Source organism: Centruroides vittatus, unplaced genomic scaffold, assembly GCF_030686945.1.
Source record: "Centruroides vittatus isolate TY-2023 unplaced genomic scaffold, ASM3068694v2 contig_1506, whole genome shotgun sequence".
Taxonomy (NCBI): domain Eukaryota; kingdom Metazoa; phylum Arthropoda; class Arachnida; order Scorpiones; family Buthidae; genus Centruroides; species Centruroides vittatus.
The window spans coordinates 382,286-401,917 of NW_027120931.1; the positions used below are offsets into that span (position 1 = coordinate 382,286).

The 19,632-nt window shown below is 31.8% G+C and overlaps 1 protein-coding gene across 1 annotated transcript in view; it reads left to right on the forward strand.

Annotated features, from left to right (window-relative positions):
* The first annotated feature begins 3,604 nt into the window (after positions 1 to 3,604).
* The window catches only part of LOC136968689 (glucose transporter type 1-like), a 35,650-nt gene continuing 19,622 nt past the window's right edge, over positions 3,605 to 19,632 (forward strand). The window contains 3 exon segments of the mRNA XM_067262698.1: positions 3,605 to 4,082; positions 9,878 to 10,088; positions 16,305 to 16,434. Of these exon segments, the coding sequence (XP_067118799.1) occupies positions 16,384 to 16,434 (51 nt within the window). The 5' untranslated portion in view covers positions 3,605 to 4,082; positions 9,878 to 10,088; positions 16,305 to 16,383.

Here is a 19,632-nt window from a genome sequence, read left to right on the forward strand (position 1 = left end):
GAAGACAAAAAAACAGGAGAAGGAGGAGGAGGAAGAAGAAGAAGAGAAAGTTTAAGGCAATCAACAAAACGTGTGACACCATAAGACTGTCAGTAGAATCTTCAGATATTTTTCTATTCTTGTAGCCGGAGGGGTTACAGGAAAAAGCTTTTGCCTTACTTTACTCTTGTCTTGTAACCAACATAACGTAGATACAGTCTAGACCTATCAAACAACATGGTGGTTGTCAAAGGCTCGGATGCTGTTGCTAAGCAACGAATGCCCGAGGATGGACATAATATTTGGTGATAGAAATGCTTGTCAGTGGGGAGGAGTCACCTAATTTCTAATTTTTCTAGCTATTGGGTAAATCGCCTAAAGATACATATAAACAGGAGGAGGAAAATTCATTCTACTTTTCTATCCTTCTTCTTCTCTTCTTTCTTCGTTTTATAAAACGGAACAAAGTCTTATCCGGATCCTTTATAACTAGAAAAATATTAAATTTACATAATTCAATTTTGTATATTTTAAGATTTATATAAAATTTTTAAAGGGTTTTTATCAGAATAAATGTTTTAAAAAATCCTTCAATAGAATATCCGTTTTTAAAAATCTTGCTTAGATTATCACCTTAGGAAAACTGCATCGATCCTTATCATTGGCCAGCCTTGTTAGTTAGGATAATGAATGCGATAAAAGATGATAAACGTAAAGATTTGTTTATCACTTAATATTTTACTAAGCCCTTTAATGATATCGATTAATTTTAATGGCTGATAACTCTTGGATAACAATAAATTATCCCGTAATTTTGATAGTTTTGAGCGTGGAATCAACTACTTCTGATAAATCAGGATCGCATTTTTATTTATTTATAGAGATGATTCCTTCATAAATGCTTATTCTTCCCTTTATTTCTGTGGCTACTTCAGCTTCTTTTCATCCTCTTGACCGACTGCTCCATCCAATTAATAAGCAAAAAGTCTTAATCCTCTTGGTTATTGATCTTATTGCCAAGGATATCTAAGCTCTTTTGAGGTGTTACTTTCAACTCTTGTAAGTCTCTTGTTATTATTCTTACGCTTTATACAAAGTACTTACCCTTTTCTATAACTATAATATAGTCCTAAATGATCGTTTTCACTTTTAGATGCGAGAAAACGAGGTAGAGAGGCCAACAAATTGTAACTTTATTCACATGCAATTTATGAAAGTGAGAAGGATAGAATACGTTTTTTTTCCTTCCTAGTAATGTAGGAAAATGGTATATGATAAGAAGGAATTCCTCAAATGGTACGAGTTGGCCTCCAAATGGATAAAAGGCGCTCTTGTTTGATCAAGAGGTACTGGCTGGATTGATAAAAGTGGAAGATGCTTTTGTCAACATCGGGTCTAAGATGGAATAGAATTAAGGACGATTCCATTCATTCTTCCTATTCTCTAGAGCTCTTTCCTGAAATCTTTTTTAAGCATCTCTTCTCTTGCTCTACACTTTCGGTGGCGAAATATTTATTGAGAAAATTCTATATTCAGATTTGTCTGCATCTTTTCATCTACAAGTTTCTTGTACTATGCACAAATTACTACAAAAAATTAACCTTTTTTGTAGTAATTTGTACTAAAATTAAACTTTCAAATATATTTAGAGTATATATACATGTATAAATTGTATTTATGCACATAAATTTTATTAAAAATTTATATTTTTTGCATACTAAGTCTATGCGTGTTTAAAGGTAAAGTAAGATTTACAGGGGCAAGTTCTTCTATTTTTTTAAAAAAATGTTTAAATTATTATTAAAAAATATAATTTTATTTTATATATTGAATTGTTATCACATATTTTATAAACAATTTACAAATTTTTAAAAAAAATAATGCTCTTTTTAAAATTGTTTGCATATTTTCCACAGTCTTTAGCTGAACATCAACGTCTAAAGCTCTGTTTTTGTAATCTGTATGCAAATTTATGTTATATAGATATTAAATTTACGCGTAGAGAATAATTTTAAACGTATACATCATATATACAGTAATTATTTTTATATTTTTGATTAGATTTTTAAATTACAGAACAAAGTAACACAAATGTTGAAGCACTGTAAAGCACGAGTAAACGTGTTATAAAACATGTAAAAAAAACAAATTTTTATAATTAAATTAATATATTTAAAAGAAAAATTATAATGTTCAAAAACATTATAATTTTTCTTTTTCCAATAATTGCAGCACCAATAATTTCCAACATAAATATAACTCGTTTTATGTTACATTTTGCTGGAAAAACGTAAAGAAATTTAGAGGGAAGGTGCACTTATCAACTTTGACTTCATTACTTCTAGCTTAAAATTTTAAAAGTTATGCATACGGATAAGTTAGTTTTTTATATTATATCTTATATAAAAGGATATACAACATGGTCATAGTAGAAGTAACTCCTGAATCTAAAGGTTTACTTCAGCATTTGTGTCATTTCTAATGACAATTTACTGGATGTTTCGGCTACAAACCAATCAATGTGGTGACAAATACAGCATTAGGCGTCATAACATACGACTGCTAAAGGTTTGAGGTTGTACAAGATCGATATAAACAAAATTCTTGGATTCGTTTTGCTTGTTAACTGTACGTATGCGTGTGTAATTGTTTGGTTGCTCGATAGCTTTAACTAGGTTAGAAATTTCAATTAGTTTCGAACGTGGATAAATTCTGATTAAATTTTGTCAGACGGTTGTTTACCTCAGGCATTTATAACGCTTGTTTAGTCTATCAAATGTGTAATTTTTCATGTAAAAATTACCATTTTTCACTAATATTTCGGCTTCCAGGCAAAATTATTATTAATTTTATTCGATACGTTAGAAAAATTTCCCAAATATAAAACTATTAAAGTCGAGGTGTTTAGTACTCCATTAAGTGATATGGCGTGGAGGAGAGAAGGGGATTAATTTAAACAAAAATATACTATTTTCTACTAGAGAATAGAAGAAGGAAAGTGTAAAAAAAAGTAGATAGAAGGAAGGGATCATTGAATGAACTCTTTTATTTTATTAAGTGCCATTTCCTGCAGCACCAATCTTAATCTAAACTCGTTTCAAATAAAACTTAATAAGGTAAATGAAAAGCTAGATGTTTCTTTGAATTTAATCTGCTCTTCTCTCTCTCTTTCACGTGGGAATCCTCTTGGGAGATGCTTTACCAAACAGTCATAAAATCTAACAACTTTTTCGTGGAGAGAAGCTCGAATTAGATAACTATTTCTCGAGAATTTTTACTCCCATTACACTATTCTACCCATTCGCGACTAGGAAAACAAGTGGAATAAAGTATAATCCTTCATTAAAGTATAAAAAAATGCAATTTTTTTCTCGAAGAAATTCGAATGTTTTTCTCCTTCGTAAAATATATTATTAACCTGAAAATTCTTAGAAAATCGAACAATAACCGTCCATCAAATTTGGCATTTCTTCAGCGTCCCTCTGGCGTCCGAGATAGGGATCCTTTTGTGTAACGTCATACATCTATCTTTTTTCACTCTCTCTCCCTTCTCTGTTCTCGACTGTATCGAGATCAAATTCGAGACCATATATATATATTTTTTGGATAAAAATCTTTCGTTCGAATGCATGTAACATGTTTACGATTAACCTATCGAATCTATCGTAAATTATCGCATGCATAATATCGATATTTAGCATCCTTCTCTTCCTGCTCCTCAACATCCGTTTGGAAGAACGAGGAAAAGATCTTTTCTCCCGGCCGACCTTGTCCTCGCTACTCTAAATTAGGGTGACGATGACGTGTTCCATTGACGTCAGGCCGCGTGACGTGACGTCACACGGACATCCGCATCGTCTTTGGAAGGAGGGAGGTTGGATCCGGCAGGCAGCAATGCGGCAGATCCGTTGCCATGGTAGCGCTGACCTGACATCCTCCCCTTGGCTACGAACAGTCGATCTTTCCGAGGGTCTTGTTTGTTGCTATTTTTAAACCGGAGCAGGAACCAGCTCTCGATGTTGGGGGCGTCCAGGTGTCGTATCCTAAAATAAACTCGCGACAGATGGCGAATGGATATCGTTGGAATTCGGATCTTTTCGGAGGTGAGTCGGTAAATATCGGATTTTCGACCCTCCCCCTCACGTATATTCATATACCATTTATCCTCCTTACTTTTCACTGTGTAGAGGTAAAATACCTGCATGGCCAGCCTCCATGTTGTCTCAATACACTCGTATAATTGTTAATTCTCAGCATCTTATCAAGCAAAGAATTGCAAGAAAAGATCGAATCAGCTCCGATCTAGTAAAGTTTAATCGATCAGGATCGATCTTAATTAATTGATAACAAAATCGATCTCCTCTAGGATGCATTTAGATTCATTATACATGGATATGTATACTCGTAAACGTTTAAATATAGTTTTAATCGAGGCTGTTTACGTGATTATAATCCGCTGTAAGCATAGAGAACATTGCATCTTCCACAAGATTAACTTGATCTTAAAGCTCTTAAATCTATTTTAAGAATATTTTTCCCCGGATTTTTTCACTAAATTTATGTTAAAAATTCGTTAAAAATCATAGAAACCTGGACGGTTCTCGTGCACATTAAGAATGATAAGCAATACTCAAAACTGATGGCGAGTATCGTTTACCAACCTTAAAAAGAGTTCAGCTGAAAAAAGATAAATAGATCCTGATAGAATATAATTTAACATAAATACTATAAATTGTTAAATCTGCAAGAAAATATAATGAAAATGAACCTGAAACCTCATTAGAGAAGAATACAAATTGAAGATGAACATTGCTTACTTCCTTAAGTGAATGATCGAGTTTCATATAAAAATTGGATCCTTTTAGTACGTAATTGTGAATTTTGTTTCGAAAGAAATTTAAATTGGACATCCTTTTCACCCAATTTATATAATATAACCATTAAAAAAAGTCCGAAAAACATGTAAAATACATTACCTGAGAATCGAACTTGAATATTGCTTACTGTTCCTGAAACGAGTTTAGTTCAACCGAAATAAGTAGAATAACTTTATAAACACTATAAATTTATCAATAAAACTAGAATTTATGAAAAAAATATAGTGCAAATGCACCTAAAACTTCGTTAGAGAAGGATACAAACTAATGCTGCGTGAATGCTCGAGTTTCACACGAAAATTCTATTCTTCTAACGTATAATTTCTTGTAGAGCTTACTCTCCTCTTAATTTAGAAACGTATAGATTAAAGAAACGAACGAAAATACTCAAAATATTCCTAAAATCCAATTATGAAAGAGTCTACAATTAAGATGAGCATCTTTATAGAGAAAAGTTTGAGTTGGATAAACGTAGTTTAACATAAAAATATGTGATGTTTTCACGTCGAAGATGCAAGAGATTATGTAAATATTCTTAATTTTCCATAAGACAAAGAAGTGGATGATGCTCATTGTCCGTTTATCCGGGATGAAGTTGGATAAAGGAAAAAAAACAGTATGGGCCTGCCCAGGTATTTTAACAGTGCAATATAAACTCATACAACCATTTCTAAGTACAGTGAAATGATAGTTGAGGCAATATACCTCTTGTTACATAGCATCTACCAGATGGTGCACCAGATTAAGTGCTACTAAATGTCGTAACTGAATGTTATTTTACCATTATCTCCAGCAGGCGAAGCTATATTCTACAGGGTCATTGGTAACTTTTGTGGACATCTTCGAGTCAAATTACACAAGAATAAGAAGAAATATTTTGCTAATTTAATCATCTTATTCTAATATACCATTCGATATCCTCGCGATCACAAGAAGATTCCATTCATATCAAGTGCTTCATGATCGTTCGAAGTTAAAGATACGAAGAAAAACATAGATATTAATGAGGAATTTCAAAAATATACTCGATATATCGATGCAAATTTAAGTTTTGCAAATGATTCTAAATGGAAATTGCTCATCAGAGCTTGAACATACTCCAAAAAAATCCATCAATAAAGCAATAAACTCGATCCATTTTCAATACATCTATATAACAAATCATTTTTTTATGGCTTCTACAAGCAAGAAAATGAAGAAAAACACGATAATTTCTATATAAATAACAAGAAGACAACTTAAAAATGGAAGAATATTTTTAAAAAGAAAGAAAAATCCATTACAGAAGACAGATTTTTATCATTGTTATAATCCAGAAATGTCAAACTGGATGGCATCCATTTTGAAATTTCATAATTGCCACGGAGTTAACGTATAAATTCTCTCTTTTCTTATTGATTGCTACGTTCCAGTAGAGTAAAAAGTGTGAAAAAAAGGTGTCCGATTTATAAAGAGTAAGGGCAAAAAGTTCTTTTTTTTATAGAAGAAATCCTGAAAACAGATACCACGCTTGAATGCACCAGATTGTTCCGAGTTGAACGTTCACACTGTTGGTTGGCCAACAGTCCCACTCGTCGATAGATCTTCCTATTGTCCTAATACCCTATAGACCCGATATCTTGTTATGTCCAGCCTCCATCTTTTGGCACGAATAATACTTTACACTGCAGTTTACTTATTGTTAATCGAAGAAATCATCATCCTTCACATTAGAATTGCATACATCCCGCATGTTCGAACGGATTTTCTACTCCATAAAAGTGGTACCTGTAGGTCCTGATGGCTTGGAGCGCTTCCAAAAATTACATTATACTATAACCAACACACGATCTTCGACCACACACGTTTATAAATCTGGGCTTATCTTCCTCCAGTTCTTGGCACTCGCAACCGAAACACGCAGTTAAAACATTAAAAATAAAAGAATTTCGTGGATAAATACCCCATTTTCTAGTAAATATATTCGTCTTTAATGCCCCTGCTGAGATAGAACAACAAAGAGTAGTTAATGAGATTGCTACGTATACAAAAAACGGTTTGCAATGAAGTTACTATACAAATTCTGCTAACTTTAAGCGCTTTGCAACGTTTATAAACGGACAATAGAACTCATTAAAATTTTTTAAAACGTTTCCTCATCGAATTTACTTTAAAAAAATTCAGACAATATACAAAATAAAGTAGAAAAACAAGAGAAAAAAAATAAATATATATATATATATATCCTTTGTATCTAGAACAAATCTTGTTGTCGTGGACAAACATTAGAAGGAGTTTACTCTTTCTTATCCTGTTTCCGATGAGAATTCTGAAGAAATGGTGACAAAGAATAAGAAAATGTAAGAAGAAAAAAGATTTTCAGACTGTTTTTTCCTTGTTTTTTTTATTTTATTTTATCTCTTAGTTGATATCGATATATTTAGCGACTCTCATCTTTTATTTGGTATAGTGAAGAGCCATCGAAACAAAATGAAAGGTAGAAGACGTCGAACGTTTCTATTCATCCGACATTCTAATTAAGTAACATATACGACGTATCACTAATTGAAATTCTGTAGGAGTGTTTATTAATATTTTTACGCAGAGTTACGTTCGTTTATTAAGAGGAGGAGAAGGAAAAAATGGGGAGTTAAATTACTGCTTTTCTAATGGCATCTGGTGGATATCCCGCATATCGTAGTATTGTTATATCCCGCATATTTACTTTAGAAACGAGTTTCGGCTCCATAAAACATCTTTAAGAAAAACAAAATACCGAGCGTATAATCCTGTAAAACTTCATTTTCATGTACTTAATCACACTAGAAATATCATTTCTACGCCCTTAATTGCATTAAGGGTGTCGTTTTTTATGCATAATTATGCGAGTAGAATCATTTTCGTGCATTTAATCAAGCGAAGAGCTTCGTTTTGTGCTCTTAATAATATAAAAAAAATTCCATTTCTGTGCTTAATCATGCGAAGATAGCATTTTCTATGCACTCAATCGCGCGAAGAGCATCAATTCTATGCGTTAAATCACGTAAAGATGCTCATAATTGCGTAAATACGCGTTTAATTTCATAAAGAGTGGCATTTTTATGCTCTTAATCTTAAGAAGAGAATCGTTATAGTCTTCCACATTATATAATTCTTTACTTTTAGTGAATCTAAGCTTAGAGTTGATGCTGCAAGTTAATATGGTTGCATAAAATCGACTGTTGTTACAAGTGTAATAAGTGATTAGGATCTCCTGAGGTGAAGCCCAATCATTGCTGTCTACCATCATTCTATTAACGATAGATAACAACCAATTGCTACAAATTAGTCAAATAAGTTGTGATTGTCAGAAAATTACACAATAATAACCAATTGGAAATTATTTACTCATCATTTAAATCCTGTCACATCCTCCATGCCTCTTGGAGAAGAAAGATAACCAAGAGGAAGGTAGAAAAAAAAAAAAAAAAAAAATCGATTTTCAGCTTCACTCCTTCGATAATAAAATATTATAAACAATAAAATAAACATAAATTTCGCGTTTTTTTTAATATTTAAAATATATTTCTGACAAATTAGGAACATTACTAAGACTTATCGCACACGCTTCTATAGTGTCGATGCGTTATAATATGAATAATTGGAGACGAGCGGGTCATGTGCCAAAAATCGACAATGGCAAGAAAGTATCGATTTCTCTTTTCGGCGCCATCTTTATTTATAACCAAGCGCTTTCTAATTTTCTATCCACTGTATCTTATTTTCTCATCATGTCCTCTTTCTCTCCTCCTTTAGCATCTCTTGCATCTCCCGCATCTCTCGCATCAATGTGTGTATAAAGGTAGAGAGAATCGTGTATTAACTGCTTCTATTTTTAGTAATAGTGAAGAAGAAGAGGATCTTATCATCCTTTTGACACGGAACTAACCCTATATTACATTTACCTTATAAATATATTATATAGTTATACCGTATAACGCTCAGTTTGTAGTACTATCGGGAGATGTTTTTCCAACTCTCCTATTCTCTAACTGGATAAAAATGATGCTTTTTTTTCTATAAAAGTTTAATATTTTGATATTTAAGCTATAAATTTTACTAAATTTAACAAATAATAATTCGAAAATATATATATATATATATATATATATATTGAATCTATGTATAAGAAGTGTATCGTGTATAGCACGCATGATAAGAGTTCATAAATATATACTTTGCTTAAAATTTAATTAGTTTGACCTATATTTATGTAGATAAGTATTTAAAAATGTAAGAAATCTATCGATTGGTTAGTTATTTTTAAGTTTGTTTCCTTAATTTTCGGCATTTTAGCACCGTTTTAAAGATGGAGGAAAGTATGCAATTTGTAACGCCGATCGACTTTCGGTAACTTTTTCTTTTTTCTTTTTAAATTATTCAATTAACGAAGAAAGCAGCCATTTTGATAAATAAAAGGTGACTGACGTCAGAATATTCAATTATCCAATCAAAGAAACCGTTATACGTACGAACGAGGAATATTCAAATGTAATATTTCTCTTCTGCTGACGTTTATGACCTTATGTTTCTCATCGAGACTTTTATCTTCTTTTCTTAGCCATTCTAACGATAGTTTTTACTCTTTTAAGGCTCTATTCCCTTTCCCCCTTTTCTACGTCCTTACTGTCCCCACCGCATTGCCATGACGTATAATTTTAGATCATTTATCAAGTTGTTCACTATCCTCTCTCCAGCATCTGGACAGAGAAAGAAAGAGAAAGAGAGAAAAGCCAAGCCTGCAGATTGGGTGGAGACTAGTATAAAGCTCATAAGATGCTTATCTGTTTGTCCTTTCTGTTGAATTATCAATTACCAATCGGTCTGTTTGTCTGTCTGCGCCGCTTTATTATATCCGCGCCGTTCGAACTCTAACCTAAACGTAAATGTAGTGCGACATAGCGACCCTACGTCACTAACTACATCATAAATTTCTTAAATTTTAAATTATTAAGAGATTTTCTTAAGTAATTTTTAATTCGCTTAATCTGTCGTATTTCCAGATTAGTGTCTGGTGGACTAATGCTGATCAGCATGTGCGATGGAGGGACAGTGGACATCATGGTCACTCGACATACAACCACTGGCCAAAGTGACGTAATACGGAGGTATGTGTGAGGCCATCGGGTCGTCATCATCCAATCACAGGTCGCCTAATCGAGTTATTAAGTGCCAAGATCGCATCAGTAACGAAATCTTTGTAGGGAGCAATCAGTAAGTTCAATGTTTAATTATTTATTTAAATTATTCTTTATTTATAAAAATTCAAGAAGTTTTTGGTGGTGTTTTCTGATATACTTTGCTTCTTATAATCATTTCCTAATTGTGATTCGAGTATTAACAGTAAAGTTATTAAAATATCGTCTCATCTCCTCTTCCTCTCTCTCCCCCTCCCTCCTTTTTTACCATTATTTCTCTATTTATATTCTAATTGTTAATAATATCTCTTCTTATATTACGAATTTTTAAGGTAATTTCCCTACATTTAAATATCTAGAATTGAAATGTTCTTAATATTTTTTTTATATGATGCTATATTGTTCTTGAAAAGAGGATCTTCAGAGGAAGACAATTACAGAAATTAATTTACTGTCGTGTTTAGTTAATTATATAGATAAGGGCCTCTATAGAGAATCCTTCGCTACATTAAAATAATTATAAAAGCGTGATGCCTTAAACTGATGGCCCTTTAGTGTAAGGCACTGAGCTTTAAGCGTAGAGCAACAAAGTTACAGATGTAAGCACTAAAAAAAAGGCCTTTTCCTCCACCAAATAATAACAAATTTAAAGGTGTGAGGCCAGGATTCAGCGCGTAAAACACTAAACTAGAGCTCTTACTCTCGTAACGCGAAACTAAAGCAATGATCTGATAACGTGAGGTCCTAGCTTTAGTTTCAAAACCCTAAATTGTAGCTTGTTTAGCTCATATATAAATCCATCCTTGCACTTAACTTGGATTTATGTACAGGAATAAATGTAGAGATGCTCAAATCTCCATCACTTTCCTACTTTCGTGAGATGTTTCTGATTTCTACATCCAAGTCTCGTCGAAATTGTAAGTATTTCTGTAATACTTACTCACCTTTTTTGAAATTTAAATAATATTTTGCATGAGAAAGTATGTATATACAGTGTATATACGGGTATCGTTTTAAATTATCCAATTTATTTCGGGTCGCTTTCGGAATTATGTTTGGTACCAGAGATGAGAGAAGATTAGGATTTTTGGCTAGGATCCAAAGGAAAATTTTTATCCTTGTGGAACTCTTCCAAGTATATTAATGTTGTATCTCGAACCGAACACACTTCCGTACCATTTGGTGCGGTTGATCAGTTGTTATATGCAAAAAATGGATGCAAATGATGCGGAAGAGAAAGAAAGTGATTTCTTATAATCAAATTTATATATATATATATATTTATTTACGCTTTAAATAAAACAATTCTGTTGTAATTTATTTAATTAATTTCATTTTAAAAAATTGCTACGCTTAGATTTTTATCTTTAATTCATCCATAGAATCGATGTTGTATCTATATGTAGATGCATTGATATAGATGGAATTAACCATTAAAATCGTTGAAAATTATCCACAATTCTTTTTAAAAAATTTAAAATTATTTAAATTTTTCTCGTGTCTTCATAACGATTCGAAATTCTTATTAAGTCTAATTAAAGGAAACGATTCTGAAATGAAGTATTCTTCTATTCTACTCCATTTACAATACTTAATCAGCCAATTTTTTTCCCACATTCGATTGTATAATTATCTAACTCTTTTATTATTATTTAAATATCATCTACACCTCTTTTCCCTCCTTCTTTATTAAGTTTCATTCATTTTTTTCTCATTAATTTTCTCAAAAATCCAGGAAGAACTAAGATGTTCCAACATCTATCCATCCATCAATCCTTCATCCTTCTCTAGAGGAGATATCTTATATTCGAACATATCATTAAAAAATATGCAATTCTGATTAAGAAAATTACATTATTTTCTTAATTAAATACAATTTTATACATTCTATAAATAAATAAAATCGCATTTTAATACGTGACTCTTCAATATGTCATGAATCACACGTCGAAGCTCATCACCATTTATCTTCGATAATTTATGCTTCTGACTCAATTAATTTATGTATATATATATATATTTCTTTTTAAAGAGATTTTATCTTAAGAATGGAAATAATTCGAATTTACTTATTTTATGTTATTATTTTTCCAATTAATTTATAGAGAAAGCGAGAAAGAGAGAGAGGATTTTGCTATTAAATTATCTACTAGTTCTATAAATAAACTGATTAATCACTTTATTGCCAAGATAATAGAATTAATTTTTGAACATGGCAGAAACTGTTCTTTATCAAAAGTAATTTTATTCTGTTGTTAGATTATTCCAATTTTATCAAAGGAGAACGTTGAGATTAAGTTATTAAAGAATTCCGAGAAATATTCTGCATGCATCGCTAACAAAACTTGCTCTATTAATCCATGTCTTTTAATTAGACTAATTATTGTAATTAGTGCTTGCTTTCGACGTCATTCTTTTCCTTTTCTTTCCTCATCTCTCTTTCTCTTCCTCTCTTCTTCTTCTGCATCAACCTTATCCATTGCTATAACAATCGAATATTACGTCTCTTTTACCCTAATTTTTACATCAAATTATTAATAAAATAAGGAATTTTATAATAAAAATTTATTTTAAAATATAATTTAATTAACAGCGTTACGATTAAGTAAATTTAGTAAAATTAGCATTAATTTAAAAATTATTTATTATGAGAGATGCGTCAGGAGCAAGGATATTTGCTTACTTTGCTGGAAGATTTCTTCTCCGTTTTCCTTTATTTCTGTATGAAAATTAGAGTGATTAAAGAAGGACTTTTTGATATAAAAACGTTTAAAAATAGAATATAACTTAATTAATAAACGATACGATAAAGTAAATATAGCATTAACTCGTAAATCCTCCGTGTCGAGATGCGACTGATGATACATCGTTGCAACTGAATTTTCTGTTATCTTTTACTCTTACAGATCGAGAGACGGCTTATTTTATATTTCATAAGAGATAAAAAAGCATTTTTACATTCCATTTTCAGCCTTCTATCGCATATATCATGCGTACGATTAACGATTTTTAGCACGCATTACATTCAGTAACGCGTGTTACGCCGCATTAAATTAAACTTATCATCATTAATATCTAAGTGGCAACAATTTTTCTCAATAAAAATCTTCAATTTTAGCCGTTATTTAGGGGGAAAAAATCGGCTTTTAGAACCGAGTTACTCCGTACAGAAGCGATTCTTGTAGTACAGAACGTGGTAATTGTCTTCATTTTCCTCCTTCAATGAATACGTAAATTCGAGTTAATTTCGATTGAAGTCCGAGAGAAAATTACAAGAATTTCTGTAAATCACATCAGTTGTAGTTGTGATTAAACGATCATTTGGCTTTTTGGTTATTATTAAATTTGACAAAGTTTGTAATACAACGGCGCAGCCCCCAGGGAATTAGAACAGGAGAGAGATGCTTGTAGTGAGGGAAGATGCGGCAACAATCCTGGATGATCAAGTGGATGTAGTTAAACAATGGCCGTCGGTCAATATCTAAATTCTCTCTCTACTGTTGTCGGATTGATGACAAGCTTTCCCGATCCAGTCGTACAGGAGAGATCAAACACTTCGGATTGTCGTCCTACCTCGCGTGATGCCACGCCAGCGTGGACCAAAAGTTGCATTTGTTAGAGTTTTGTGTGACAGACAGGACGATCGCTCAGTAGAATTGGCTTGTTGAAGAGCTTTTGTATCGAGATGGCAGCGAAGATTGTTATCTGACACGAACCACCTTTGTATAGAATGCAGCAGTAAGAGACTATAAAGAAAATGGCGGATTCTTTCACCTTTCTTCTCCATTTATTAATTAAAATTTTATACATGTTTACGTATATATAAACGAAGTAAAATCAGATTTTTTTAAGTTAGAAAAATAAGCGAGGAATTATTTAACGTCTAAGTTTTTTGAAAGTTTTTATCGTAGACAAACACAATAATGGCGTTAGTTCTTTAATCTCCATAGGTAGAGACCGCAGGAGGCCCCTCTGGGGATTACTCCATCTTTGGCCATCAAGGTGGCGCTATGAAGTTAGCAATCAAGATAGATAGCGCTATACCTTCTGGCAACCTGCCAATCGCCGCTTGGTGGCACTGGAGTCGCCCTGCGACTCGCACGCTCTCTCTAACGACGCTAGCAGCGCCTTCTAGCGTCACTCACAGAAGATTTTTTTTTATTCTGTGAAAAATGCTTCTAACAAATTACCGAAAGCTGAAATTTTTCACTTTACTTTCGTTCTTTTTTTTAAACTCTCGTTTCTGTTGATAGAAGATTTTTTTTTAATTTTACTTTAAATAAACGTCACAATTTGTAGATACCCTTGTTCTATTTAAAAGCTAATAGATACTATTTTAAAAATATAATTCACGGAATGTAAAATCTATTTTATTATTGAGAAGGGAGGAAAAAATATGGCCACGATCACGCAAACTTGTCGTTGGGGTACTGAAACACTCTCTATTCTATATATACATATATTAATTTATCAGTATGCAATTTTAGAAAGAAAATAAATAATAAAAACACGAGCTAACTTTGTAATATTGTAATATTTTTTTCTTTTTTTTTAAATTTTACTCAAAAACCAGAAAGAAATTCTATCAGATGGTGGAGAAGGAGAGTTCAATGAATAATTCTGTAAGAGAATAGCGAACATAGTAGGAAATTTCACTCGTTTCGAAACTTTTGATTGCTACTTAACGTTTTACTAAATTGCTAAGGCGGTTTTATTTTAAGAAAGACCAAGTATAATCTTTAAAAGGGGGGATAGGTTTCCCTCGCAACAGTTCAACTAAACGATTTAAAGTTGTTTTAGTCCGAAGCTAATTTCCTTAAATGGAAGAAACTTTTCTTCATGATCGTGGTCTTTAATCCGCTAACCGTTACACAATCACACGATCATAGTAGTCACGATATAGAGCCTAGATAAAAGGCGCGTAACCACTTCAACAGCCACAGACACACGTCACAGTGAAGCTTTAATCACGTGATAGAATGAGCTGGTGTATATAAAAGGCTTAAACTATGGGATTAAAAATTATTATTCATACAAACAGAACCAAACGAGAAGCCGTTTTTTTAGAGTTGTGGTTAAACAACACGTTGACGAAATTAAACAACAGTGTTAGCATTCCCTAGGGTGCCGAATTAATTCAATTATAGCTTAACACTTATTGATGTAGATCGATATTTTTCAAGGATAAAGAATTTCTCTTCCTTCTTATCTGATGTAACAAATTATCAGCTAGAACTATATCATATCTTTAAAGTTGTGTTATTAATGTGTTCGAGTTTTGTTGAGTGTTGCATAACCAATGAGTTTCACTTTATTTATGCATCGGCGATCATCGATTGAAGTATTCTGAGATTCTACACACGCGACCAACAGATCAGAACAAATCCTCCATAAGCATAATGTTTAATAGTTTGATATTTACCAAAAAAAGCGGTGGACACATTATTGACTCTTTTTTACTATTTAAATTAATTGCATCAATTAATTAGTAAAGGAAGAACTCAATTATAAACTCAGCTAATTTTTTAAAGTGATAATCAATGGAAAATTATATTTACACTCTCAAGAACTATGTAACTTTGAAGTAACTATTATTTTCCTCTGGGCATAGGAGAGAGATTCTATTTTCTATTATCTTGTTTCCTATATTTTTAACTCGTTAAAGTACATGTCCTTTCCAATTTTTTTCAGGTTCTCATTCAATCAATAACTTCTCTCTTTTTTTTATAGCTTTATTAATGATAGCGGCGTGTTAATTAATTAAATTTTCATAAATTTATCGAAAAATTATTATATTTATTATAGATTTTTATACGTGGATAATGGTTCTCTGTATGGTTTTATCCATAAATCATGTAAAACTTATCGCTACTTTTGATCAGATTTATCTTCAATGCCTAATTTCTTTTTTCTTTTTTTAGTGATTTATTAATGATTAGAGAGAATTGAGTTATATTTTCGTATAAAAATATCCGAAATTTTTCATATATCTTTGCAGATTTTCGCTACAGAAGTATATATTTTTTACAGTTATATACGAAAATATCTCAAATTTTAATCATTTTAGAGCGTATATCAGTAAACGTTTACATTTCTTTGCATATAGTTTCCTAAATACCTTATAGATTTTGGACGATAGCCATCTATACGATTTCAATACATTAATAATGCATAGAGGTGTCGTTAATTAGCAACGTAGTGCATAAAGCGATCAGCTGGAGATGTCAGGCATTATCGTCGCGTTATCCCCCGTAGATATGAATTAAACATCCAGCTTTTCGTCTCTTTCTAGGTGATGCAGAGGTGTTAGTCTCGCCTCTAGCAGTCTTCCACCTGTTCCACACCCTCGGTAGTCTCTCCATGAGAACAAAATGTGTAATTCTGGATGTTCTGGATGCTCCACATGTTCTGGATGTCCCGGGGTGAGTATCTTGATGTTTTCTGGCTTTGAGTTTTGCACGGCTGCGCATGGGTGCACGCTTTAAGTTTTTTAGTGCGGCGACATGAAAATAAAATATTAAAATAAAAAATAAATAAATAAATAAAGAAGGAAACAAAACTTCCGCCATCTTTAATCTGGCACCATAAGCATGCTGTAGATTATTATTAGACATGAAGTGCACTCTTTATTGTTACAATAAGCAGCTCACCTAATCACACTTGTTTACATAATTAGCAAAGAGCTTTTAATCTTGTAGAGATTAGCTACAATTCTAATATTAGCTGACTTTACTAATTACTTACTGTTGAAATTAAGCATTAAAGATAGATTTTTAATGAATATGAATGCGAGTGTCTCCAAGCTACAAACAAATCTGACAACCTTTGACGTCACATTATTCACCATCTTATTCAATAGACAAAATGTCAAAGTTAGTTTTACTCTTGCATCTGTCAGCAGATGTGTGTTACGCGTCATTCCTAGAGAAAATTTACATTCAAAACTTACCGTCTACCTTTACATTATTCAAACTTATTTTAAAGTTATTCCAGCATGAATTTTTTAAAATTAAGTAATGTATATATATATATATACTATAATTAAAGAATATCCCTCTATTTTTCTAATAAACATTCAATGAATATGCATCTAAACTTGCAAATATTGTAATTTAATGTGTATACTAATAATTGATTTTAACGGAAGTTACACGAGGAAAATATGGATAAAAATATATAATTTAGAGACTATAAAGTTTAAAAATCGAAATAAAAACAAAAAATGTTTTCGTTAGTTTGATTTTCTAGCAGAATTTTTTTTAAAATTCGTTATTTTATTAATAAGCAATACGATCGTTGTTGATTGACAAGCCGTTAGCCAATCAGAAGAACGGAAAGTAATAAACATACGAAGCGCGTGTTGTGGCTGTAATACGTAGACCAAAAAATGCAAAGATTTTTCTCCGCCTTATTTCTCGTTTATTGCGATGTTTAACTGCTGATCTTCACAGATAAGAAAGGTTACTACCTCGAAAGGTCAAGCTTCTATTAAAAAAATAAGTGATAAAAATAGTCAGAACGAACAAATTAGCTTCTTATTCTGACATTTAGAAAACTGAATCTTGCAGAACTGTAAACGGCGTTTGAAAGCAAACACGGTTGTTCAACACAGTTACTAAAGACTCCTCTTATAAAATCAATATGGGATTTGCTAGGAACTTGCTTGTCGTACTGTCTCTTTCTACTCTTTACGCCTGGCGTCATAACTTTAGTATAAATCCGAGTAAACATCGTTTCGGCTTAACTATATTCCCAAAATCCCAAATGTCAATAAGTGAACAAAATAATTCTATAACCTTTAAAACTCATAATTACGCCTACAAAGATGATCCGTTTGGCTAACTTAACAAAATTCCTGTTAAGGAGAGAGAGAGAGAGAGAAACGTTTACAGTATCAAGCTAGTAGAGAAGTTGTTTTCCAACATAAACCTCAACCAATTCAATATATAATTTCCTACATCCAAAAAAGCGTGATATGTAATCCGATATACAGCATTTACTTCTATATAAAGCAAGTCTTTACAAGAAAATGGATTACTCTATATCAAATTGATATCTATATATTATTCTGATAATTCCACTTCTTTAATATTTATTTCTAAGAAAAAAACATATATATATATATATATATATTATTATTGTTATTATTAGTAGAGTTTAGGTAACAGAAACTTATATTTTAAACTTAAGAAAAATATAACAGTAGAAACTTTAGGAAAAAATGTAAATTCCTAAGAGCTTCCTCTCTTACTATCCCCAATACAAACTAAATCTATCTAATGGGGATTTGTTGTTTACAAATATCTTTATATATATATATATATGTTTTTCGAGATGTTTCTTCTCTTCGATTTTATATTTTACCTCGATTCTCGATCGTTAAACACAATTAGAAGCAGTATAGAAACATAGAAACAGTCGTCACTCGACTTATTCGAGACGAAGTCTCGACGCTAAAGGTCAAAAGTTCATCTATAAGACTAAAACAATTTCGAGAATAGAAAGAAGTCGGTTGCAATCGAGAAAAAAACACAGAATTTCCTTAAAATAACCAAATGATCGGGTAAAAAAAAAATAGATATATGGAAAAAAGTAAAAAAGAACTGCGGCATTCTAACTATTAGAGAGAGCATCGGTTGCGCTTTAACTAGACAGAACAGGAGATGCAATGGAAGTGCCTCCAGTCATGGAATAGATCTGCTTCCGTTTCCATGACAACCGGTGTAATCGATACCAGGTATAGGAGGGAGCAGAAGAAAGAAATTATTCCTGTACAATTTGCCTAGTCACATACATACTAGCTGTAGGATGCGGTACGTGATTTATTTTACTAATTTAAATCCCCGTTCAGGCTTTAAAAAGTTAATCGACGATTAGCGTTACGAGTTCCAGATCATTTGTGACGAATTTAGAACGAAAATTTCATATTTTCTTCAATATATATATGTATGTATGTATGTATATATATTTAAAATATTAACTAGACAAGATAAACGGACAGTTCACGTGACAGACGTTTAAAAAATATTTGGCTTACTGCCCGATATAAATGAGTGAAAATGAAATTGGCACGAATACGCCTAATATTTACAAATCTCCATCAATTCAATACGGTTTTTAAAATACGGAAACGAGAGTAAATATTTACTTAAATCTATAAAATAATTTAAAATAATTATATTAACTTGCGAGTTGATAGAGAAGAATGAAATCGCATTTTAAAAAATTTCATTAAATATTCGTGTTTCTGTAATTCATGATCTTAGAGAAAAACTTTATAGTGAAGAATGAATGCTAATTGGTTTGTTTCTTTGTGTATCTTATCCAATCATCGTTAATACGTATTCTCTCCAACTAATCGTAGTTAAGACAACAATGTAAATAGCCAATGATCGTTAAGACAATTATTTTCTCAACCAATCTGCAATAAGATGATATGTCTCCAAGCAATTATCGTTAGACAAATAAATTGCCGTTAAGATAACAAACTTTCTAACTAATTAGCGTTAAGACAAACATATCTTCAACCAATCGTTGTTAAGATCTTTCATTTTGAAAAATTCGCTTAAAAACTTTTAATTAAACGAATTTTTCAAAATAATTGAATACATAGTTTCCTT